Source organism: Rhinoraja longicauda, chromosome 8 (assembly GCF_053455715.1).
Source record: "Rhinoraja longicauda isolate Sanriku21f chromosome 8, sRhiLon1.1, whole genome shotgun sequence".
In the NCBI taxonomy this organism is placed as follows: domain Eukaryota; kingdom Metazoa; phylum Chordata; class Chondrichthyes; order Rajiformes; family Arhynchobatidae; genus Rhinoraja; species Rhinoraja longicauda.
Genome location: NC_135960.1, coordinates 27871420 through 27893544, shown reverse-complemented (window position 1 = coordinate 27893544; position 22125 = coordinate 27871420). Strand labels below are relative to the sequence as shown.

At 40.4% G+C, this 22125-nt stretch overlaps 1 protein-coding gene across 1 annotated transcript in view; it reads right to left on the bottom strand.

The window, feature by feature from the left end:
* Positions 1-22125, bottom strand: part of LOC144596218 (extended synaptotagmin-3-like) — a 104182-nt gene that overhangs the window by 26252 nt on the left and 55805 nt on the right. Inside the window, exons 6-12 of the mRNA XM_078404429.1 lie at positions 19963-20052; positions 17853-17908; positions 7579-7699; positions 6153-6329; positions 5909-5991; positions 887-935; positions 277-366 (exon numbers count right to left, since the gene is read on the bottom strand). Coding sequence (XP_078260555.1) covers positions 277-366; positions 887-935; positions 5909-5991; positions 6153-6329; positions 7579-7699; positions 17853-17908; positions 19963-20052 — 666 coding nt within the window. The remainder of the gene's footprint in view (positions 1-276; positions 367-886; positions 936-5908; positions 5992-6152; positions 6330-7578; positions 7700-17852; positions 17909-19962; positions 20053-22125) is intronic.

Sequence of the window (22125 nt, the reverse complement as noted above, 5' to 3'; positions counted from 1 at the left end):
AGTATTTCAAATGTTACGTTTTAAATACGAGTTCAGTATTCATGAACAATGTTTTCCTTATATAGAGATCAGAGATCTTTTGACCTTGGGGAGAGTTATTCTGTGTGCCCAAAAGCAATGGTATCTTAAATACTTTTGTAAGAAAAATTAGTGGGTCTCCATAGTATCGTTACTTACAAATTGTAGGGCATGGAGTATTAGAAACCAAGAGATATACCAAGGAAGTGTGACAGGAAAAGTATTATAAAAATGTAGCTCCATGCCATTAAAACATACCACAGATTCATTTTCTAAGTCAGTGTGCAAGGACAGCCATTCAATTTTTAGATGAACCTTTCCATGCTCAACATCACTCAGAGGAAACCACTGGTCAAAAGACAAGGAAAATGTATATGAGTTTAAGGCAGTGACAGTAATAAACAATCTTGTTAAAAGCAAGATATTGCTCACACTGAATCTCTATTGAAGATATCTACTAGCTGCATCCATTGGAAAAATAACTTGCAAGGAAAATATCAAAGCACAGCCATACATCATTTATTTGGGGGAAACAAAAGTGCACTTTAAATACATGAATTAAAAAATTCTTATTTCTACTCTTTTTTCAGATGCAAAATTAATAATTTACCATTGTTTGGCCAAAAAATAAGATTTCTAGCTCTAACAAAACATAAAAGATAGCACAATTGGTTCTCAAAAGAAAGTGAATCGTTATACAGATCTATTTATGAATATATGTCATTTTTGCATGACTTTGTGGGAATTGCTTTCAAAATCCAAATAATAGAACCTGATGAAAGGGCATCCATCAGTTATGCATCGATCAGTTGCTATTTGTTCCCAATCCAAACTGAAACATTAATATTGCAGTTACTGGAGTCCTTACCTCTTCCACAATTCTGTCTTTCATGACTTCACCAAGATCTATAACAAGGCTGTAAATCAGAATATAAAATAAATTACTATACCACAAAATACATATACTAATTGACATGTTCATGCTTTAATTGTTGTAATAACAATAGCCCAAAGCATTTTTAAGAGTGCACTAATAAGTTCTCATAATGTGTGGATATATGCATCAGTTTGAATGCTACTCAAATATCCTATAACAGATCTTTCTAATTATTCATTATAAATCCATCCATGTGCACTTCGTGTGGATAGATGTCAGAAGCTCTGAGTGCAGGTCGGGCAAAGCAGCAGCGAGAACGACCGTTGGCTGGACTTGGTGAGTCACAGGTAGAGCAGGTAAAAAAGGGTGCAAAACGGCACATTAGCAGTCTTCGAGTGCAGGTCGGGCAAAGCAGCAGCGAGAACGACCTTTGGCTGGACTTGGTGAGTCTTGAGTGCAGGTTTAAAAAGAGGGCAAACAGCAGGTTAGCAGTCTTTGAGTGCAGGTCAGGCAAAGCACATACCTTCAAGCTCATCAGAGAAAGGAAGGTCAGGAGTGAGTGTGGGTATTGGCTGACCGATTAGATTGGAAGATTGGTAACTTGGACAATTAGTCAATTTAGCATCTGGTATAAGAAAGGCTTGCTCAAGGGATGTGGCCCTGTTGAGGGAAGTGCGAGTCTTTGGCGAGGAGGCTGAGGGAGGACACCACACCAAACGCCGGAGAGGATGAGACGAAAGAAGGAAATGCCAAGCAAGTTGATTCAATGTGATGCTTGCATGATGTGGGAGGTCAGGGACACTGCTGGTGCCTCTGGCTGCTACAAGTGTGAGAAGTGTATCCAGGTACAGCTCCTGAAGGACCGTGTTGGGGAACTGGAGAAGCACGTGGATGACCTCAGGTTCGTCCACGAAACTGAGTCATTCCTCGACAAGTCCTACAGTGAGATTGTTACACCAAAGGTACTGGAAGAGAGAAGGTGGGTGACGGTGAGAAAGGGAAGGAAACATGGAGTGCAAAGGTCCCTGGGTGTTGTGCCACTGGAGAACAGGTTCACCCACTTGGAAGCTGTCGGGGAAGAAGATGTTACCACACTGAGCGGCAGATTGGCTTGCGAAGCAAAAAGTGCTGTTGAGCCAAAACCAAAGAGGCCGACGTCAGGCAATGCCGTGGTAGTAGGAGACTCCATTGTGAGAGGTACAGACAGGGGTTTCTGCGGCAACAGGTGGGATTCGAGGATGGTGTGCTGCCTCCCTGGTGCCAGGATCCAGGATGTCACGGACAGAGTGCAGGAAATCCTCAAGGGCGAAGGTGAACAGCTGGAAGTGGTAGTGCATGTTGGCACAAACGATGTTGGAAAGAAGGGGATGAATATTCTGCAGCGTGACTTTAGAGAGCTCAGAAAAATGCTGAAAAGCAGGACTTCCAGGGTGATTATCTCCGGTTTGCTTCCAGTTCCTCGTGCTGGCTAGAGCAGGAACAGGGAGATACAGGACCTGAATGTGTGGCTGAGGAAATGGTGCAGGGGGCAGGGATTTAGATTCTTAGATCAGTGGGATCTGTTTTGGGGTATGGGGGAATTGTACAAAAGGGACGGATTGCACCTTAACAGGTGCGGGTAGGTTTGCCACTGCTACACGGGTGGTTTTAAACTAAATAAGGGGGGGGGGGGGGGGTGGGGGGTGTCAAATGGGATAGTCAAGGATGAAGTTAAAGGGATGGTTAATGACCCCAGAATTAACAGGAAAGAAACCTCACAAAGGGATAGGAGAGTATGGCCGTGTAATAGGGGTCGATGTGAAGGGTGAGATGAGTAAGGAATTAAAAGTATTGTATATGAATGCGCAAAGTATAAGAAGTAAAGTAGATGAGCTTGAGACTCAGTTAGAGGTTGGTAGATATGACAGTGGGGATTACAGAGACGTGGCTGCAGGAGGATCGGGCCTGGGAACTTAATATTACATCCTATAGAAAGGACAGGCAGGTGGGCAGAGGCGGTGGGGTAGCTCTGCTGGTGAGGGATGCAATTCAGTCCCTTGCGAGGTAAGACAAAGGGACTGACGAGGTAGAGTCACTGTGGATTGAGTTGAGGAATTGTAAAGGAAACAAGACACTAATTGGTGTTATCTACAGACCCCCAAATAGCCCAGATGTAGGGTGTAAGATGCAGCAGGAGTTAAAACTGGCATGTAAGAAAGGTAATGCCACTGTGGTGATGGGCGATTTCAATATGCAGGTAGACTGGGAAAATCAGGTTGGTTCTGGACCACAAGAAAGAGAGTTTGTAGAGTGCCTCCGAGATGGATTCTTAGAGCAGCTTGTAATGGAGCCTATCAGAAAAAAGGCAATTCTGGATTTAGTGTTGTCCAATGAAGCAGATTTGATAAGAGAACTCGAGGTAAAGGAGGTAGTGATCATAATAGGATTAGTTTTAATCTGCAATTTGAGAAGGAGAAGGTTAAATCAGAAGTGTCAGTGTTGCAGTTGAACAAAGGGGACTATGAAGGCATGAGAGAGGAGCTGGCCAAGGTAGACTGGAAAGGGACCCGAGCAGGATTGACAGTGGAACAGCAATGGCAGGAATTTCTGACCATAATCCGGAAGACGCAGGATCATTTCATTCCAAAAAGGAAGAAAGATTCTAAGGGGAGTAGGAGGCAACCGTGGCTGACAAGGGAAGTTAGGGATGGAATAAAACTAAAAGAAAAGATGTATAACACAGCAAAGAGTAGCCGGAAGCCAGAGGATTGGGAAACTTTCATAGGACAACAGAAGGTAACAAAACGGGCAATACAGGCTGAAAAGATGAAGTACGAGGGGAAGCTGGCCAAGAATATAAAGAAGGACAATAAAAGCTTCTTTAGATATTTTAAGAGAAAAAGAGTAGCAAAGTCAATTGTGGGTCCCTTGAAGGCAGACACAGGTGAAATTATTATGGGTAACAAGGAAATGGCAGAAGAGTTGAACAGGTACTTCGGATCTGTCTTCACTAAGGAAGACACAAACAATCTCCCAGATGTACTGGAGGACAGAGGATCTAGGAGGGTACAGGAACTGAAAGAAATTTTCATTAGGTGAGAAATAGTATTGGGTAGACTAATGGGACTGAAGGATGATAAATCCTCTGAGCCTGATGGTCTGCATCCCAAGGTCCTCGGGGAGGTGGCTCGAGAAATAGTGGACGCATTGGTGATCATTTTCCAATGTTCAATAGATTCGGGATCAGTTCCTGTGGATTGGAGGATAACTAATGTTATCCCACTTTTCAAGAAAGGAGCGAGAGAGAAAACGGGGAATTATAGACCAGTTAGCCTGACTTCGGTGGTGGGAAAGATGATAATTGAAAAGTCAATTATTAAAGACGTAATAGCGGTGCATTTGGATAGCAGTAAAACGATAAATCCAAGTCAGCATGGATTTATGAAAGGGAAATCATGCTTGACTAATCTTCTGGATTTTTTTTGAGGACGTGACAAGTGAAATGGATGAAAGGGAGCCAGTGGATGTAGTGTATCTAGATTTTCAGAAAGCCTTTGATAAGGTCCCGCATGGGAGATTGGTGACTAAAATTAGAGCACATGGTACTGGGGGTAGTATGTTGACATGGATAGAAAATTGGTTGGCAGACAGGAAGCAAAGAAGAGGAGTAAACGGGTCCTTTTCAGAATTGGAGGCAGTGGCGAGTGGAGTGCCGCAAGGCTCGGTGTTGGGGCCGCAATTGTTTACCATATATATTAATGATTTGGAAGAAGGGATTAGAAGCAACACTAGCAAGTTTGCGGATGACACAAAGCTGGGTGGCACTGTAAACTGTGAAGAGGATGTTAGGAGGTTGCAGGGTGACCTGGACAGGTTGAGTGAGTGGGCAGATGCGTGGCAGATGCAGTATAATATAGGTAAATGTGAGGTTATCCACTTTGGCGGCAGAAACAAGGAGGCAGATTATTATCTCAATGGAGTTAGGTAAGGGGTAGGTGCAGCGAGATCTGGGTGTCCTTGTACACCAGTCACTGAAAGTTAGTGTGCAGGTGCAGCAGGCAGTGAAGAAAGCTAATAGAATGTTGGCCTTCATAACAAGAGGATTGCAGTATAGAGGTAAGGAGGTTCTTCTGCATTTGTATAGGGCCCTGGTAAGACCACATCTGGAGTATTGTGTACAGTTTTGGTCGCCTGATTTGAGGACGGATATCCTTGTAATTGAGGCAGTGCAGCGTAGGTTCACGAGATTGATCCCTGGGATGGCGGGACTGACGTATGAGGAAAGATTGAAAAGACTAGGCTTGTATTCACTGAAGTTTAGAAGGATGAGAGGGGTTCTTATAAACATATAATATTATAAAAGGACTGGACAAGCTAGATGCAGGGAAAATGTTCCCAATGTTGGGCGAGTCCAGAACCAGGGGTCACAGACTCAGAATAAAGGGGAGACCATTTAAAACTGAGGTGAGAAAAAAGTTTTTCACCCAGAGAGTTGTGAATTTGTGGAATTCTCTGCCACAGAGGGCAGTGGAAGCCAAATCACTGGATAGATTTAAGAGAGAGTTAGATAGAGCTCTGGGGGCTAGTGGAATCAAGGGATATGGGAGAAAGCAGGCATGGGGTATTGATTGGGGACGATTAGCCATGATCACAATGAATGGCGGTGCTGGCTCGAAGGGCCGATTGGCCTCCTTCTACAACTATTTTCTATGTTTAATAAAATTACTGAAAGAAAACTTGAGTAAAATTTCCCTCCCACCCAAATAATGTATGGATATTCACTTTCAAGGTTCATACATGAAAAGTAGACGGATAAAGAAATGTTGCAGTATCCTTCAAGATTCTCGGAAAGGTGACTGTTGGGGTGATGGAGAGAAGAGCTTTGGTGAGACAACATTGGATTCCTTGGCAGGGCTCCAGGGAAATTTTCCACAAAGGCCATGCATTAGAATGCCTCGGCAAATTATTAATTCACCACTGTCAGGAGATGCAGAAAATAATAGTGTTATTGTGAACATTGACATTACACCTGACCTTCCTAGAAAATCATCTTTATCTGGGTCCTCATCAAAAAGTTCCATTTCCAAATCTTGACCAAGAGCCTCATGAACTACAGCCTAAAGATAAAAAGTAAAAGAATTAGAGACCATCCCTCCTGCTTAAGAAATGTCTGTGTTTAGAATTTAAAATAAAAATGAAAAACATTATGTTATAGCTTGCTGGGAAGGGGGAATGATAAATGAAGGGCAGTTGTAAATGTTTTGATGAAAAAACCTACCTCATACATTTCATACCATTCGGGATTTAAATTTCCTTTGATAGTTTTGCTGCGAAATGTCTGTGTGCCAACTCGAGCAACAGCATATGGGTCAGACTTTCCTTGCACCATACCCATTAGATATGTGTCTTTCCTTATTAAATTAGCAGCTTTATTAAGATGTATTCTCACAACACCCTGTAAAACAATAAGGAAACTTCCAACGTCTTGTCAGACAAATAAGAATAATTTTTCTCCGTGTCAAAATTATTAGACAAAGCATTCAAATCCAATTTCTGTCATCCCTGATACCTTGGCAAATAGACTCAGTGCTTTAAGCATCAATAATTCTCCCTATTTTGAAAAGCAAAGCAAAAATTCACTTTGTATTTATGTTAGTGTTATTCTAGAATCCTCGTTGTAATTTTAACGTTTGTTCCCACTGTCAAAGAATTGTTCAGAAGCAACAACATAAGACTTCGTTTCAAATTAAAACTCAAGCGACAGGACTTAAATAATACAGTAAAACTTCAATAATCTGTTATCCGATTGTTCTGGCATTGAGTCAGTTTGGCAGCTGGCTCACCACCTGTTTCTCAATCTCCTTTTAAAGTCAGTCTCCAATCCCTTGCTTATCTTAAACTCACTGGGGCCCCATTCCCATATTCCTTTTAAACTTACTGGGGCCCAGTTCCCCTTGCATCCTTTTAAACTCACCTGGTTTACTGAAAAAGTTATCAAACTATTGTCAGTAATTTAAAAAGTGAAATAAAACTGTGTTGGTATATCAAAGTAATATCCAGTAGTTCAGAAAAATATGCCAAAGTCACAAAGGTGCGGACTAATGGAGTTTCGCCGTATTTCAAAGTTACTTTTTTAATAACGATTTTGAAGTCGAGGACTTTTGTAACTATTTGTATCCCATTCAAATTCTGGAGTGCTTGAAATATTACAAATGAATCTGATTAGAATATATTTTTGTACAATTCAGTTAAGAGAAAATATTTTGCAAATTCTTGCACTGTTGCTAGTTTCTTCACTCTTTGAGAAACATCAATGTACCTGTATTCAACTTACAAATAAATCACAGGTGACCCAAGAAGTTGACTCATTATTTCCAGTTATGAAACAACTGAAAAATTTCTAAATCAAAACTACTATGAGATGTTGGAAAATGCAGCAAAGATATTTTTAGCTTATTGACCAGTAGTTGCATTAGTCACAGAATATAATTTGTAGCCATAAGCAGATGCGCTTGCAAAAGCATTCAGTTTTTAATACGAGAATTGGGTGATTGTATGCTTGCCAATGTCATCAGACCCAGTAAAAACAAAACTATATCTGATGCCGTGAATGAATGAGTTTAAAATCCTTGAAATATATACTTAGTCAAGGTAGACAGGCAAACTCTATTCATAAAGTGCACTTGTCAACGTTAAGTACTTACATGTGGTAAAGGAAATCTTAGCCGAGAAACATTGACTTGATCAATCAATGGGCATGTATACCTATTAGGCAACACCATATATGAAGCAATAGTGTCGAGAATCTTTGCGTCTGACAACCCACTGAAAGGAAGAATAACAGCCATCAGAAACGGCATAACAGCTAGGCTCATGGCCGACAAAATACTCTACTTGTATCTAAGTATGCTTAAAATGTTATGCTTAAATGGCCCACCAAGTCTGTGCTGACCAGCGGTCTCCATACACTAGCAGTATCTTACACACTTGGGCCAATTTACAATCTTTACCAAAGCCAATTAACACCCATTTCCAACAATTTCTGCTTTATTTCAGTTATGTATTTGCAGAAATTGTTTCCCTTACTTTTAGAATAAATGAAGCAACTGTTTGTACATGGCCTGAGGAATATCATACAGAGATGCCTGTATAACATGCCTGCAGTTGTCTGGAACAACACTAATCATTGCACAGTTTGTAACTTGCCAGAGTGAAACCTGTTCACAACAGGCTGTTTGCTTATCAGGAGACGGGGAACTAGGTAATGCAGCAGTCAGTCAAATTCTGAAGTAAACAGAAGCATTTTTTAAACATAAGCAACAGCAGGGGGCACCAGGTGATGCTAGAGATGAATCTTAAGAAGCAATTGGATACATTTTCAATTCCATTAAATAGGAATAACCACAACAAAAGCTATCTCATGGGTCTATTTAATTTTAAAGAATTTTCAGCCTATCAATGAAATTAGTCAATTGAATTGGCTGTCGACTGACTTGTACCAGAACAGAACACTGTGTAGACAGGAAAACATACGTGGTCTTATTTCCTTAGAAACCATTTCAAAATTTCATTGATATTAAAAATAATAAAAAGAAACATTTTCTCAGTTTGAAATGCAAGCAAATCTAAAATATGCATTTGCTATAAGATAATCAGTCTCTTGCATTATCATGCCTGCTTTCCAATACTACTTTTGACAAAACTGGATTACTGATGTGCCCTCATCAGATTCAAGATATACAAATTTGTTATTATGGAGTTCATTTCATTATTTCAAGGCATTCCAAAGCATTTTTATGACCAATATTTTTTTTCTTCGAGATGTAATTACTGTTATGGGAAAATAAATGCAATGGCTAATTTGCAGTTGGCATGAATTCAGAAGCTGATAATAACCATATTTATATAAATTTAAGAGAAATCAGTTGCCTTCTTTAGAATAGCATGTTAATTTGCTGCACAATGCCACCTGGTGTCAAATTTACTTACGATATAGGAGGCCATGCAGCCCATCAGGTTAACGCCATCTTTTTGAACAATCCCATTCCTCCACCTATTTCATTGCATCCTAATCTTTCACAAATACCTATCAACACACCACTGATTCTCATGCCTACTACCTACACTAGGGGCAATTTGCAGTCACCAATTAACCCGACACCCAGCACATCTGTAGGATGTGGGAAGGTAACACGAGCCCTGAGAAAACCCATGTGGTCAGAGAGAATGTTATACTTTTCACAAGACAGCACCAGTGGTCAAAATCAAAACTGGCCTCTGGAGCTGAGACAACTATCCAACCAGTAGAAAAATTATGCTGCCTCTTTATTTTGAAAGTAATAATTGTGGAAAAAAGCCTAACCCTATTATGATAGTGGTTTGGAACAAGATGCTCCTCAAACCAAAGGCTAGCAAACTCCTTCACATTTAATCTGTTGTCAAACAAGCAAAGCCTGTAGAGCTTCTGAATAACCCCTGCACTGAAACAATGGAAACATTCAAATGTTATTGAAAATGGACAAAACAATTAGAAAAAAGGTAGCCAAAATTTAATTGGAGTCCCTTACAGCTTTTCCTCTCCATTGAAATTAATGGACTAGCTGCTTAACCGACTGATTCCAGTGTACTTGCAATCCCAGAAAGTTTTATAAATACAGTAGATAAGAGCCTTGAATTAATTAATAGTATCATAATGGTGAATACACATTTCTCATTTGGGTCAGGTGGTGGCAGCATTTACCAGCCTTCATCAGTCCAGTCGTCACCACCTTTGCATCAATTTGGTGCACTGCAATGGCTCCAACTTCAGTACATTTCCTATTACACCAATGTAAATAATCCATTTTCCTAAGCTAGCTAAAGCATTAGTCTTGCCAGTGATCCCATCAGTTGTTACCACAATGGGCAATTTCCATGCAGTTGTGTAATTATGTCAAGTTATTTTAAAGATCTTCATACAAACAGAGGATAAGTTTTCATCACATTAGACTGAGGTGGATTCAAGCTCATTTTAGGAATTCAAACAAAAAAAATAATTAGAGGAAATTTACAATAAAATATGAAGGGCATTCACTGCAATATTCAAAAGTTCATTGAAAACTAGAAGTCAATCATAAGCCCCAACACTGACTGGAAAATTAAATGAAAATTTAAAAAACTACAGATGCTGGAAACCTAAACTAAAACAGAATGGTGAAAATACCCAGCAAATCAGGTCTTATCTGTGGGAGGAGAAACCAAGTTAATGCTTCAGGTTTTACATTGTCAGAGACATCTCCTGCCACCTCACCTGCCATTCAGTTTAATAAACTTTTTATTGGCCCTTTCCCAGTTTTGACAAAGGGTTTTCTACCTGAAATGTTAAGACTATTTCTTTTCCCAGAGCTGACCTGCTGTGTATTTCCAGCATTTTCTAACTTTCTCAAACGTGAAAATTAACTGTTTCTATCTCCACGAATCACACTCAATTCTGTTCAGCATTTTGTTTATAAATGAGAGGTTTTATTTCATCAGCTTGTGCTGTCTTGCAGTTCAAAAACCCAAGTACAAGAAACTGAACAAAAAGAGTATCTGTCTGATGGCCTGAATCGAGATCAGACTAAAGATTTGAAAATGCATTAATTTTCTAAAACCAAGTAAACAACGGCCAGGTAGACTTTTAATAGTAGTGTAATAATTGCTAAATTTTGTCAATGAATTTATGGAATACTTTCAATTAATCAGACATTGTAGATTTGGAGTTAGCATACTGTGTTTGACCCATTAACATTTAAAAAAATTGACAAAAAATATAAATAAAGAGAATGCAGCAGATGTCAAAGTTTTATACTTGGACTTTTATAGGAGTTGGCCAAGACTCATTTCTTATGTTCAGTGTTACCTCCATTTCATGCTGATGGAACAAACATCATGGTAAAGAAATGTAAAATGTAAAATTAAGATGTTCATTTTCACTGGAGAGGAGTAATTAGCTGGAAGAGATCGATCAAATTTAATTCCGTGATGTAACGGCAAACTCATGGAGATGAAAGCAGAGTGGACGCATGATGAAGTGAAATATAGAAGTGGAGTGCGTGCTTCTCAGATATACAGGAGATGGTGAATGGCCCAGAGAACAAAGTATATAAAAATATTGAGCGCCCTTTCAAGGTGAATAGAAAGGATCCATATTCCTTGAGTAAAGAAAGTGAACATCCAAAGATTAGTGAATCATAGAATTGTGTAGCACAAAGAGGAAGAAAAGCATCATGTCCATGATGAGAAACAAAAAGCATCATGTCCATACCAAACATTTTGCCCCTCTTCACTAATTCCATTTGCTCCCATGGTGATGGTATCCTCTGTTCCTTTCTATTTACACTTCTGAACAACCCAACAGTTGGAAAACATTAAATTCTCAAGTAAAAACCTTCCTACTTTTCCCATCCCCCCCCCCCCTCCCCTTCCTCAGCCAACATGCACAAGTTTCACATTTCATCTCCAATCACCTTTCCCTTTTCCCCTCCCTTTTCATCCTTCCCAAATTTTCCTTTAATCGCCATCTTTCCCCCTCCCTCCCTCCCACCCATATCCCTCCGGTCTACTTTTCACTTCACACTCCTGTCCTTTCCTCATCTGACAACCCTTTGCCTCCTTTTCACTTCCATCCAAGTGTCAACTACCTCCCTCCCCACCTCTATCCACCTATCACTTGCCAGGTTTTGTCGCACCCGCATCTTGTTTTCTTTCAGCTTTGTCCCCCCCCTCCCCCACTCTAATCAGTCTGAAGGGTCCCAATCCTAAATGTTGCCTGTCCATTCCCTCCACAAATGCTGCCTGACCCATTGAATGCTGCCTGATCCCCTGGTGTAGTCACACAAATAAAGTCCTTGTTAAAAGATTTTTTTTAAGGTAACTGAATGTATAATATTTATTATGATCATAATTTTTCCCCATAGTCTTGAGTGTTGTATTTAACTTGAAAATCTAGGATGTAATGTTTTGAGTTTTTGTAATTTGATACAGATTACTGCTGCTGAATCATGCGCTGCTGAATCATGCACTGCTAATGAATTTAAATTAATTTAACTCAGCAGAGCACCAGTCACAAAATTATAAGAATTTGAATACAATGGATACTAGCATTTTGAGCAGTGCTGAAAAATTGTGTGTTCTCCAAATTGTCTCATTATAAATTGCATTTCATAAAATAATGTTGTAAACAATAGAATCCCTGTAGAATATTACTCAAAAGCTCAGAAAATTAATGAGTGCATTACCAGTCAGCCTTATTTTTTTCTGTAACATTTGAGTTTCCAATTCAAGGCACTCAGAGTACTTGACTGTATTTTTTGACAACCAGTTTGACATGTTTACTTCATGGTAAACAAATTAAAGTAAACACAATGGAATAACAGGAAAGGAACAAAGCATCACAGTGTAGCAACTATCATTATTGAGCATTTTTCCAAAAGTGTGGCTTTGATGATCCACCACATCCATTTCAACCTTTTTGCTGTTCTACAATAATCCCATTTACCCACATTTGGTCCATAACTCGGCCATGCCTAATTGTGTTTGTCTAAATTCCTCTTAAATGTAGCAAATATATCTTAATCCACCCCTTCTTCTGGCAGTGAGTTCCAGATAACAGCCATTCGATACAAAAATGTGAACTCTTTCTATGCACGGTTTGAGACGGGTAACACCACCAGCTCGCCGTCTAAAGACAGCAACGAAGGGGCGCTGGCTAGCGAGGCTGGAGGGGGATCCACCGCCGGGGATGTGCACACATTCTCGGTGTCTGAGCATGAGGTGAGGTGGGCTCTGACGCGCGTGAACACGAGGAAAGCTGGAGGCCCAGATGGTATATCTGGGCGAGTGCTAAAGTCTTGTGCTATTCAGCTTGCTCCAGTGCTCACCATAATATTCAACTTCTCCTTGGCCAAGTCCGTGGTCCCTGCATGCTTCAAAAGATCCATAATTGTACCGGTGCCAAAGAATGCCTCTCCAGCGTGTTTAAATGACTACCGACCGGTGGCCCTCACCTCGGTTGTCATGAAATGCTTTGAGAGGCTAGTCAAGAAGCACATCTGCGCCCTCCTTCCTCGCAACATGGACCCACTACAGTTCGCATACCGTCCGAACAGGTCCACGGATGATGCGGTCTCCCAGGTTCTGCACACCGCTCTCTCTCATCTGGACAACCAGGGGGGCTATGTGAGGATGCTGTTCATTGACTTTAGTTCAGCATTCAACACAATAGTCCCCAGCAGACTGGTTGAGAAGCTGCTGGAACTGGGGCTTAGCACCCCTCTGTGTGCCTGGGTCCTGGACTTTCTTACCGCCAGGCCCCAAGTGGTCAGGATGGGGGAACACACGTCTAGCTCCCTCGCCCTAAACATAGGATCCCCCCAGGGTTGCGTCCTTAGCCCCCTACTGTACTCCCTGTACACACGACTGTGGGGCCAGGTTCAGCTCAAACTCCATCATCAAGTTTGCTGATGACACTGTGGTGGTGGGCCGGATCTCCAACAACGATGAGAAGGCCTACCGGGAGGAGGTGGCTGATCTGGCACTCTGGTGTCAGGACAATAGCCTCCTCTTGAATGTCACTAAAACGAAGGAGCTGATTGTGGACTTCAGAAGGGCTAAACATCCAAGGACGTACACGCCACTGGAAATAAACGGGTCTACTGTGGATAGGGTGACCAGCTTTAAATACCTGGGAATCCGCATCACAGAGGATCTGACGTGGGCAACGCACATTGCCGCACTGGTGGGTAAGGCAAAGCAGCGCCTTTACCACCTTAGACAACTGAGGAAATTCAGAGTGTCTCTGAGGATCCTTCATTGCTTCTACTCTGGGGCTGTAGAGAGCATCCTGTCCGGCAACATTACAGTCTGGTTTGGGAACAGCTCTGCCCAGGACAGGATGGCCCTGCAGAGAGTAGTGCGTTCGACAGAACGCACCATGGGAACTACACTCGTCCCCCTGCAGGACCTATACATCAGGAAGTGCAGATCCAGAGCAAGCAAGATCATGAGGGACCCCTGCCACCCCAGTAACGGACTGTTCCAGATGCTAAGGTCAGGCAAACGCCTCCGCTGTCACGCTGTAAAAACGGAGAGGATGAGACGGAGTTTCTTCCCACAGGCCATCAGGACTGGCAACTTTTATAACCCCAGAGACTAAATTTTTGTCTACACTATAGTAACTTATTAACTTTATTTATATGCTGTAACTGTAATTCTTTTTTGTGCACAATCCGCAGGCATTGCCATTTTCATTTCACTGCACATCGTGTATGTGTATGTGACAAATAAATTTGATTTGACTCTCTTTCCAGGGAAAACAAAGTTGAGGCCGAACCAAAAATGTTATAAAAGTTCAATATACCTTTCTTTTCCATTCTTTGCCTCCATTTATGAAGCACTAGATCCAATATGTTTTATTGCATTTTATAGGGCCATTGCTATCGTGAAAAACCGATGCACCTATACACCCAGATCTTTTGGATCCTGTACCCACTTTAGAACAACACCATTCAGTCCATTGCTTCTGACTATTCCTACTAATATATATCATTTGCACTTTATCACCCTCTGCCTTCCTGCAACATACCTTTAATTCGTTTGCCATTTATTCCATATCTAAAATGTTCCATCTGCAAAATCTTGATATTTGAATCTGCATACCCATGTTACTCACAAACATTAAAATCAAGATATTAATATTTTCCTTCCTTCTCGTAGAGATAGCATTTATCAGTAATTTGAGTGGATTGATCGCCACTTACTAAAAGGAAGCAATTTCAGCTTGGCCTTACTCTTCCAGCGATCCTGATGTTTATAGCCCCCACAAAAAAGGCTCTGCACTTTTCCACAGTCATAATTAGGGCACCATTGATTAAAAATCAAAACCTTATTTGATTTGTATGTGAAATATACAACCCAGGTTAAAGGCAGGTAGGAAGGTAGACACAAAAAGCCAGAGTAACTCAGCAGGTCAGACAGCTTCTCTGGAGAAAAGGAACAGGTGGCGTTTCGAGTGGAGACTTCCGACTGAGATTCAGGGGAAAGGGAATCGAGAGATATAGAACAAATGAATGAAAGAAATGCAAAAAAAGTAACGATGATAAAGGAATAGGCCATTGTTAGCTGTTTGCTAGGTGAGGTGACTTGAGTGGGGAGGGATGGAGAGAGAGGGAATGCAGGGGTGAGGAAGCAATGGGTAAAAAAAGTCAGGTACCATGTAAGATAGACTATTTTTCACCAATTTCTCAAAAGTAGGAATAATTCCATAAACTGATAATTTTGTAATCTTCTCAAGACCCAAAATCATGCAATTTTACCAGAATATCAATTAATCATGTGGTCCCATAGACAACCTTCCCTATGTAGTTCTCTCTGTAATCAGAGGTAGGACAACGTACACTCAGAAACATTGCATAAATTTAAAATAAATATTTCTTATCCAAAAACCTTTAACAAAAGATTCAATTCTTGCAAGGCAAGGAAAAAGCTACACTTGGCTCATTTCAACAAGCGGATAATAGACAGCAAGTCCTGCTGACAATGCCTTTCAGTGATTAAATAGTTCACTGAAACACTTACCTCATGGAGTGTTTCATTTGCAGATCATGTGTAGCTAAATTATAAACAATTTTCTAAAGTCTGCAAAAACTTCTAAAGAACGTAAATTTGGCACAAAATGCCAGTATTAAATGTTGAAATGTCACAAATAAGTAACTGAGGTTTTAACTATCATCGTCAAAATATCATCTGTTGTTCCCATTATTTCTTGTGACCATCATGAAAGATTAGTTTTCCCCTTTGCGAAACAATAAATCTGTCAACAACTGAATTCCAACTGAAGTAGACTTCATGAATTATGATTTGCTGCTCAATACAGCTAAGAATTAAAACATTATTTTTTAAAAACCTGAGATTTGATTATTTAGCAAAACTACAAAAATATGCAATTTATGGTAGTAATCTGCAAAGGTTTTAAAAAGCAAAGTTGACATTTATGTTTCCATTGATCTTTCATTCTAAATGGACTGCATAATAGCAGTCTCTCCGCCTTTCCTTCTTTGTGTTTTAATAGTATGTGTTAAATGTACGTTTTTAGTGTTCTTTAGCTTGTTTTATGTGGAGGGATGGGGGGTGGGGTTGGGGGAAACTTTTTCTAATTTCTTACCTCGACGGAGATGCGGTTTTTTTCAGTATCGTATCTCCATGGAAATGGGAAATCGAAAGTTTAACCTGATGCATTTTGATAAATTAAATGAAAGATGGAAGTTCAAAAGGCAGAACCATTAGGAGTATTAATGCATAGAGTGATCAGGGAGTGCAAGTCCATAGCGCCTAAAAGTGGCACCACAAGTAAATAGGGTGGATAGGACATTGTATTTGTTTTCATCCAATGAAGCACAGGATAAAAGTTGGTATCTCATGTTGCAGCTGTCTAAAACTTTGGCTAGGTCGAGATTTGGAGCATTATGTGCAGTTCGGTCATTGCACTATAGGAAGCTCTGGGATAAATGCAGAAAGGTTTCACCAGGGTGTTGCCCAGATTAGAATATATTGGCTGTGTCAAACACAGTGCCAGACCAACTCAGCAGGTCAGGCAGCATCTACAGAGGGAATGGACAGGTGACAATGCAAGTCAGGACTCTTCTTCAGAGAGATCGTGATTGCGAGAGAAGGCTGAAAAAGAGAGGTGCGGGAAGGACAAAGACAAGCAAGTGATAAGAGATTACAGGTGAGGTTGGGGGGCTCAGCTATATTCACCTATCACTCCAATCAAACTCTCCTCACCTGTATCCACCTATCGATCCAATCAAATGCCATCACCTGTATCCACCCATCACTCCAATCAAACCCCTCTCTGCTGTATCCACCTATCACTCCATTCAAACTCCTCCCACCTGGATCCACCTGTCACTTGCCAGGCTTTGTTCCGTCCACACCTCTCTTCCAGCTTTTCCCCCTTTTACAATCAGTCCGAGGAAAAATCCAGATCCAAAACATTGCCTTTCCATTCTTTCCACAGAAGCCTGACCCATTGAGCTACTCTAGTATTTTGTGTTTCAGTCAGAATTCCAAAATCTGTAGTTCCTTGTTTAGTTTAGTTTAGATAAACCACTCGGCCCATCGAGTCCGCACATACCAATGATCCCCGCGCACCTACACTATCCTACACACACCAGGGACAATTTACAATTATACTAAGTCAATTATCCTACAAATCTGTATATCTTTGGAGTGTGGAAGGAAACCAAAGATCCTGGAGAAAAGACACGCAAGTCATGGGGAGAATGAACAAATCCCGTACAGACAAGCATCCAGTGTCAGGTCTCCTGTGCTGTAAGGCAGCAACTCTACCGCTGCGCCACCGTGCCACCCTAATTGTATCTCTAGCTATATAAAGAAATTGAATAAACTTGGATTGCTCTCTCAAACATGGAGGGATGATTAAAGCGTATATTATTATAGAAGGCATAGATAAGGTAGACAACCTGAGTATTTTTCTGAAGGTTATAGGTTTAAAGTTAAAGTGGGAAAGTTTAAAGAAGATCTGCGAGTCAAGTGTATTTTTAAAAATTAGATAGAAACATTCAGGTTATATTTCGACAGAGAATGGAGGAATATAGATCAGTGTGGGCAGATGGCAATAATTAGATTGACATCATAGTCAGCGCAGACATGGTGGGTCGAAGAGCATGTTCATTTGCTGTACTGTTCTCTGTGTTACCAAGAGGAATCTTGTAACAGGACATTCACACCATGAATCTTGTTTAACAATGAACTTTTGCGCAATGCAAGAATAATGCATGATCTACAAATATGGTTGTACATATCAGACTGCAGGCTTGTGTATATAAAGAGAACTATATGCAGAGTTACCCAACGAGACATTGATCTTTCAATTCATGGTAAAGCCCATGTCAAAATCAATTCTCTCTCTCAAAATTACAAGTGCAATTGTACTTACTTGAGTCCAGGAATATCCAGTAAATTGGTTAGTCCTGTCCAGTTGATTTCCAGCACCTGATGTGAAATAGAACATTTGTTTCTGCAACATATTATATCCAAATTGTATTCTCACATCATTTTTGTCTGCTGGGATCTTTTTAAAGTTATATTGGCCATATACGAGAAATACCTTATCGCTGCCATAAATGACAAGTTGATAGAAAGATATTTTTAACTGAATCAGGACATCACTTCTCACCCTGTCATAAAATCAGGTTAATTTTTCAGTTATTCATCAGATTTCCCCTCACTCCCATTTCAAGTTAGTTGTTATTTCTTAAATTTCTCTTTTAATCCGCAAACAGAAAAATATTAGCAGATAAAAACAGAATGCAGCTGTTGCACAAAGTGGTTGCCTAGGCTATGTATGGTGGCCTTCTCTTTACTGGTAAAACCAAGTGTAGACTTGCCGATATTTGTAGAGCAGCTGCACTCTGTCCACAATGGCCAACTTGAGCTTCTGGTTGCATTTCATTTAAACTCTCCTTCACACACCCACATTCGCACTGACTGTATGTCCTCAGCTTTCTGCATTGCAATGGAGGCTAAACACGAAGTGGAAGAACAACATCTCATATTCCACTTGGGTAGTTTGCAGCCAAATGGTATAAACCCTGAAATCTCCAATTTTACTTAACCCACACCGGCAAATGTTCCCCTCCCACATACATTCACCTATCAGTTTGTTTTCTCCTTTCTTTGTGCACATCTGCCATACCCTTTACCCTCCGTGCCTCATCCAGTTCCACCTTTCACCCAACAGCCTTTTTCTTTTCTCCCTCCCACACCTGGTTCTAATTGCCCTTAATCCCATCTGGTTCCACCCATCAGCCTCTATCCCTCCCGCCCCCCCTTTTCCCTGACCACTGTGCTACTGTATACTCGTAATCTTTACTCTTCGCTCTCAGTTCCAATGTAGGGACTTGACCTGAGAGATCTCCACAGATGCTGCACGACATGTTGAGTTCTTTCAGAGTTCTTTTCTTTGCAAAAGCAAATGCTGTCGTTTTCCTATGGCCACAAAATCTAGGCTAATAAATAATTAAAATACATATTCAGCCACAATAGCCTGCATCTGTGCAGTGACTTTAGTGCTTTAAAAAAAGAAGTTTTAGAGCAAATACACATAAAATGCACATAAAAGGTATATTGCCACGCAACTTAAGAGCCGATGAGAAATGACTCAAAACAGAATAACCAAGTTTACAATCAAGCCACTTCTGTTTTCTTTTAAAAGAAAGGTGGAGCTCTGCTCGCCTCACAGCGCTCACGATAGGGAAAGAATAAATAATACATTTTAGCTGGAAGCAATGTTATCACACCTGACAAACATATTTTCAAAAATTGGGAAATTTTCTAATGAAGGTCAGGACATACAGTGCAACACCCTGTAATTCCGAGATGTGGCAAGGCTAAGGCAGAATTTATTTTGTAACATTTTACAAGTGCACTCATGGTTCATGACTGATGGTGGATCTCATCAGATGTAGTCCACATGGACAATCAAAATGACACAGATAGAAAGCACACTTTTTTACTTTAGCGTAGTTTATTATTGTCATGTGTACCAAGGTACAGTGAAAATCTTTTGTTTGTGGCATGCTGTCCAGTCTGCGGAAGACTACACATGAAACCACATACAAAAGGGCATAACCCGATATGTCATTTTAGATATAGCAAATGAACAATAAACTATTATAAACAACCTTCTGATTAGATAATATCACTTCATATTGGAATATAATAATGCATTTGATAAATAAGGCTTTCTATCAAGTACCTCATCTTTTGAGCTGTAACATTATATTCTTCATGGTTTCTTTGCATTCATGTGTGTGTGTCTTAACTGTATAGCATGCAAAACAAAATGTTTTCATTGTATCTCAGTGAACATGACAGTAATAAACAAATGCCAATTTTGGGGAAAGATCAAAGGGGTCTCTTCAACTTCATTTTGGGATGAAGTAAGTGATAATCACTTCTGAAATCACAATTAATTCCTTATGAAAACTTGACTTGTGGTAGAATATTAATAAAATGAAACCAAATGAATAGGAAAGGCATCATACTGGTCGGCGAAGGAAGAACAAAGTCACGGCTTCAACCAGGGGCATTTGACTGGAGAGGGGCTCCAGGATCACTCGGAGTGTGCCGTGTAGCTGTAAAACAAACAAACACATGCATTTACAAATACAGCTTTAAGAAACATTACTTACTAATTGGTGATATAATGCATGCTAAACAAAGCAATTAATGATGATAGAAGTTGAGCACTGCATTCGATAAACTTCACTGCATGTAATACAAATTGTAATTTGCTACTCTGCTTGTTCAAATCTCTCTCAAGATTATACAGATGGAGTAATTGGGCATTAAGGTATAATAAATGTGTTTATACAGAGAGGCAGCTAACTTCTGTTCTCGAAAAATCATAATGTGATGACATTTAAGTAGTAATTTTTAAATATATACCACAGTAATAATCTTTTGCAAAACAAACAAGATACTGCAAATTATAAAAATACAGCAATACGTGAAATGACAGACAGCAGAAGTAGAGACACGTTGGCTGCCTCTCATCTCTTGGCACAATGCTTGGCAGAGTGCTTGGCAGAGTGGAAACAGTGACCCAGATTTTGAAAGGAACTATATAGAGTTCCACTTGTTAGTAAATCGCCACTCTTTGAAGAGGCTTTCCAACTCTCTTCAACAGAAATTTTGCAAGACCCTCTCTGAATACTCCCCTTCTGTGGTTTCTAATGTTCTCCAGCCACATTCACCTACCTGCCTCCATCTCCCAACTCCCACTTCCTCCCCCTCCCCTACCTGGCCCAATCTGCCCATCATCCTTCATCCCCTCCTTAGTCTACCAACCACCAATGGTCTGGTCTGGTAAGTAAATTAGCGAAAAATATAAAAACTGATAGCAAGAGTTTTTATAGTTATATAAAAAGAAAAAGGGTGGCTAAGGTAAATGTTGGTCCATTGGAGGATAAGATGGGGAATTTGTTGGTGGGGAACATGGAAATGGCAAAAGCATTAAATGAATATTTTGTATCAGTCTTTACTATAGAAGACATTAAAAATATTCCAACGCTGGATAAACAGGGGGCTATAGGAATGGAGGAGTTAAGCACTATTAAGATCACTAAGGAGATGGTATTAGGTAAATTAATGGGGCTTAAGGCGGATAAATCCCCTGGGCCTGATGGATTACATCCTAGGGTCTTGAGAGAAATAGCAGTGGGGATCGTGGATGCATTGGTGATAATTTTCCAAAGCTCCCTGGAGTCAGGAAGGGTCCCGGTGGATTGGAAAATGGCTAATGTAACACCTATATTTTAAAAGGGAAGTAGACAGAAGGCTGGTAATTATAGCCCCCCTAGCAGTGGCAGTTTTGGTTAGTCTAACATCTGTGGTGGGTAAAATGTTGGAGACCATTATTAAAGAAATACTGACGGGGTATTTGGATAAACATAACTTAATTGGACAGAGTCAGCATGGTTTTACGAAGGGGAAGTCATGTTTGACTAACTTGCTTGAATTCTTTGAGGAAGTAACATCTCGGGTGGATAAAGGGGAACCGGTGGATGTGGTATACTTGGACTTCCAAAAGGCTTTTGATAAGTTGCCACATAAAAGACTATTACTTAAGATAAAAAATCATGGGATTGGGGGTAATATATTAGCATGGGTAGAAGATTGGCTTATAAACAGAAAGCAGAGAGTTGGGATAAATGGATCATACTCGGGGATGGCAATCGGTGACTAGTGGGGTTCCGCAGGGGTCTGTGCTGGGACCCCAGCTGTTTACAATTTATATAAATGACTTAGAGGATGGGACCAAGTGTAATATATCCAAGTTCGCAGATGACACAAAAATGGGAGGTAAAGCAGGGAGTGAGCAGGATAGAAAAAGCCTGCAAAAGGATATAGATAAGCTAGGAGAGTGGGCAGCAACTTGGCAGATTAACTTTAATACTGATAAATGTGAAGTTATGCATTTTGGAAAAAAAAATCATAAAGAAAGTTATTTTCTAAATGGGGAGGAGCTGCGTGGTAATACAACACAAAGGGACCTGGGGGTACTAGTACAGGAATCACAAAAAGTTAGTATGCACGTGCAGCAAGTGATTAGGAAGGCCAATGGAGTCTTAGCCTTTATTGCCAGGGGGATAGAGTATAAAAGTAGGGAGGTGTTGCTGCAGCTGTATACAGTATTGGTAAGACCG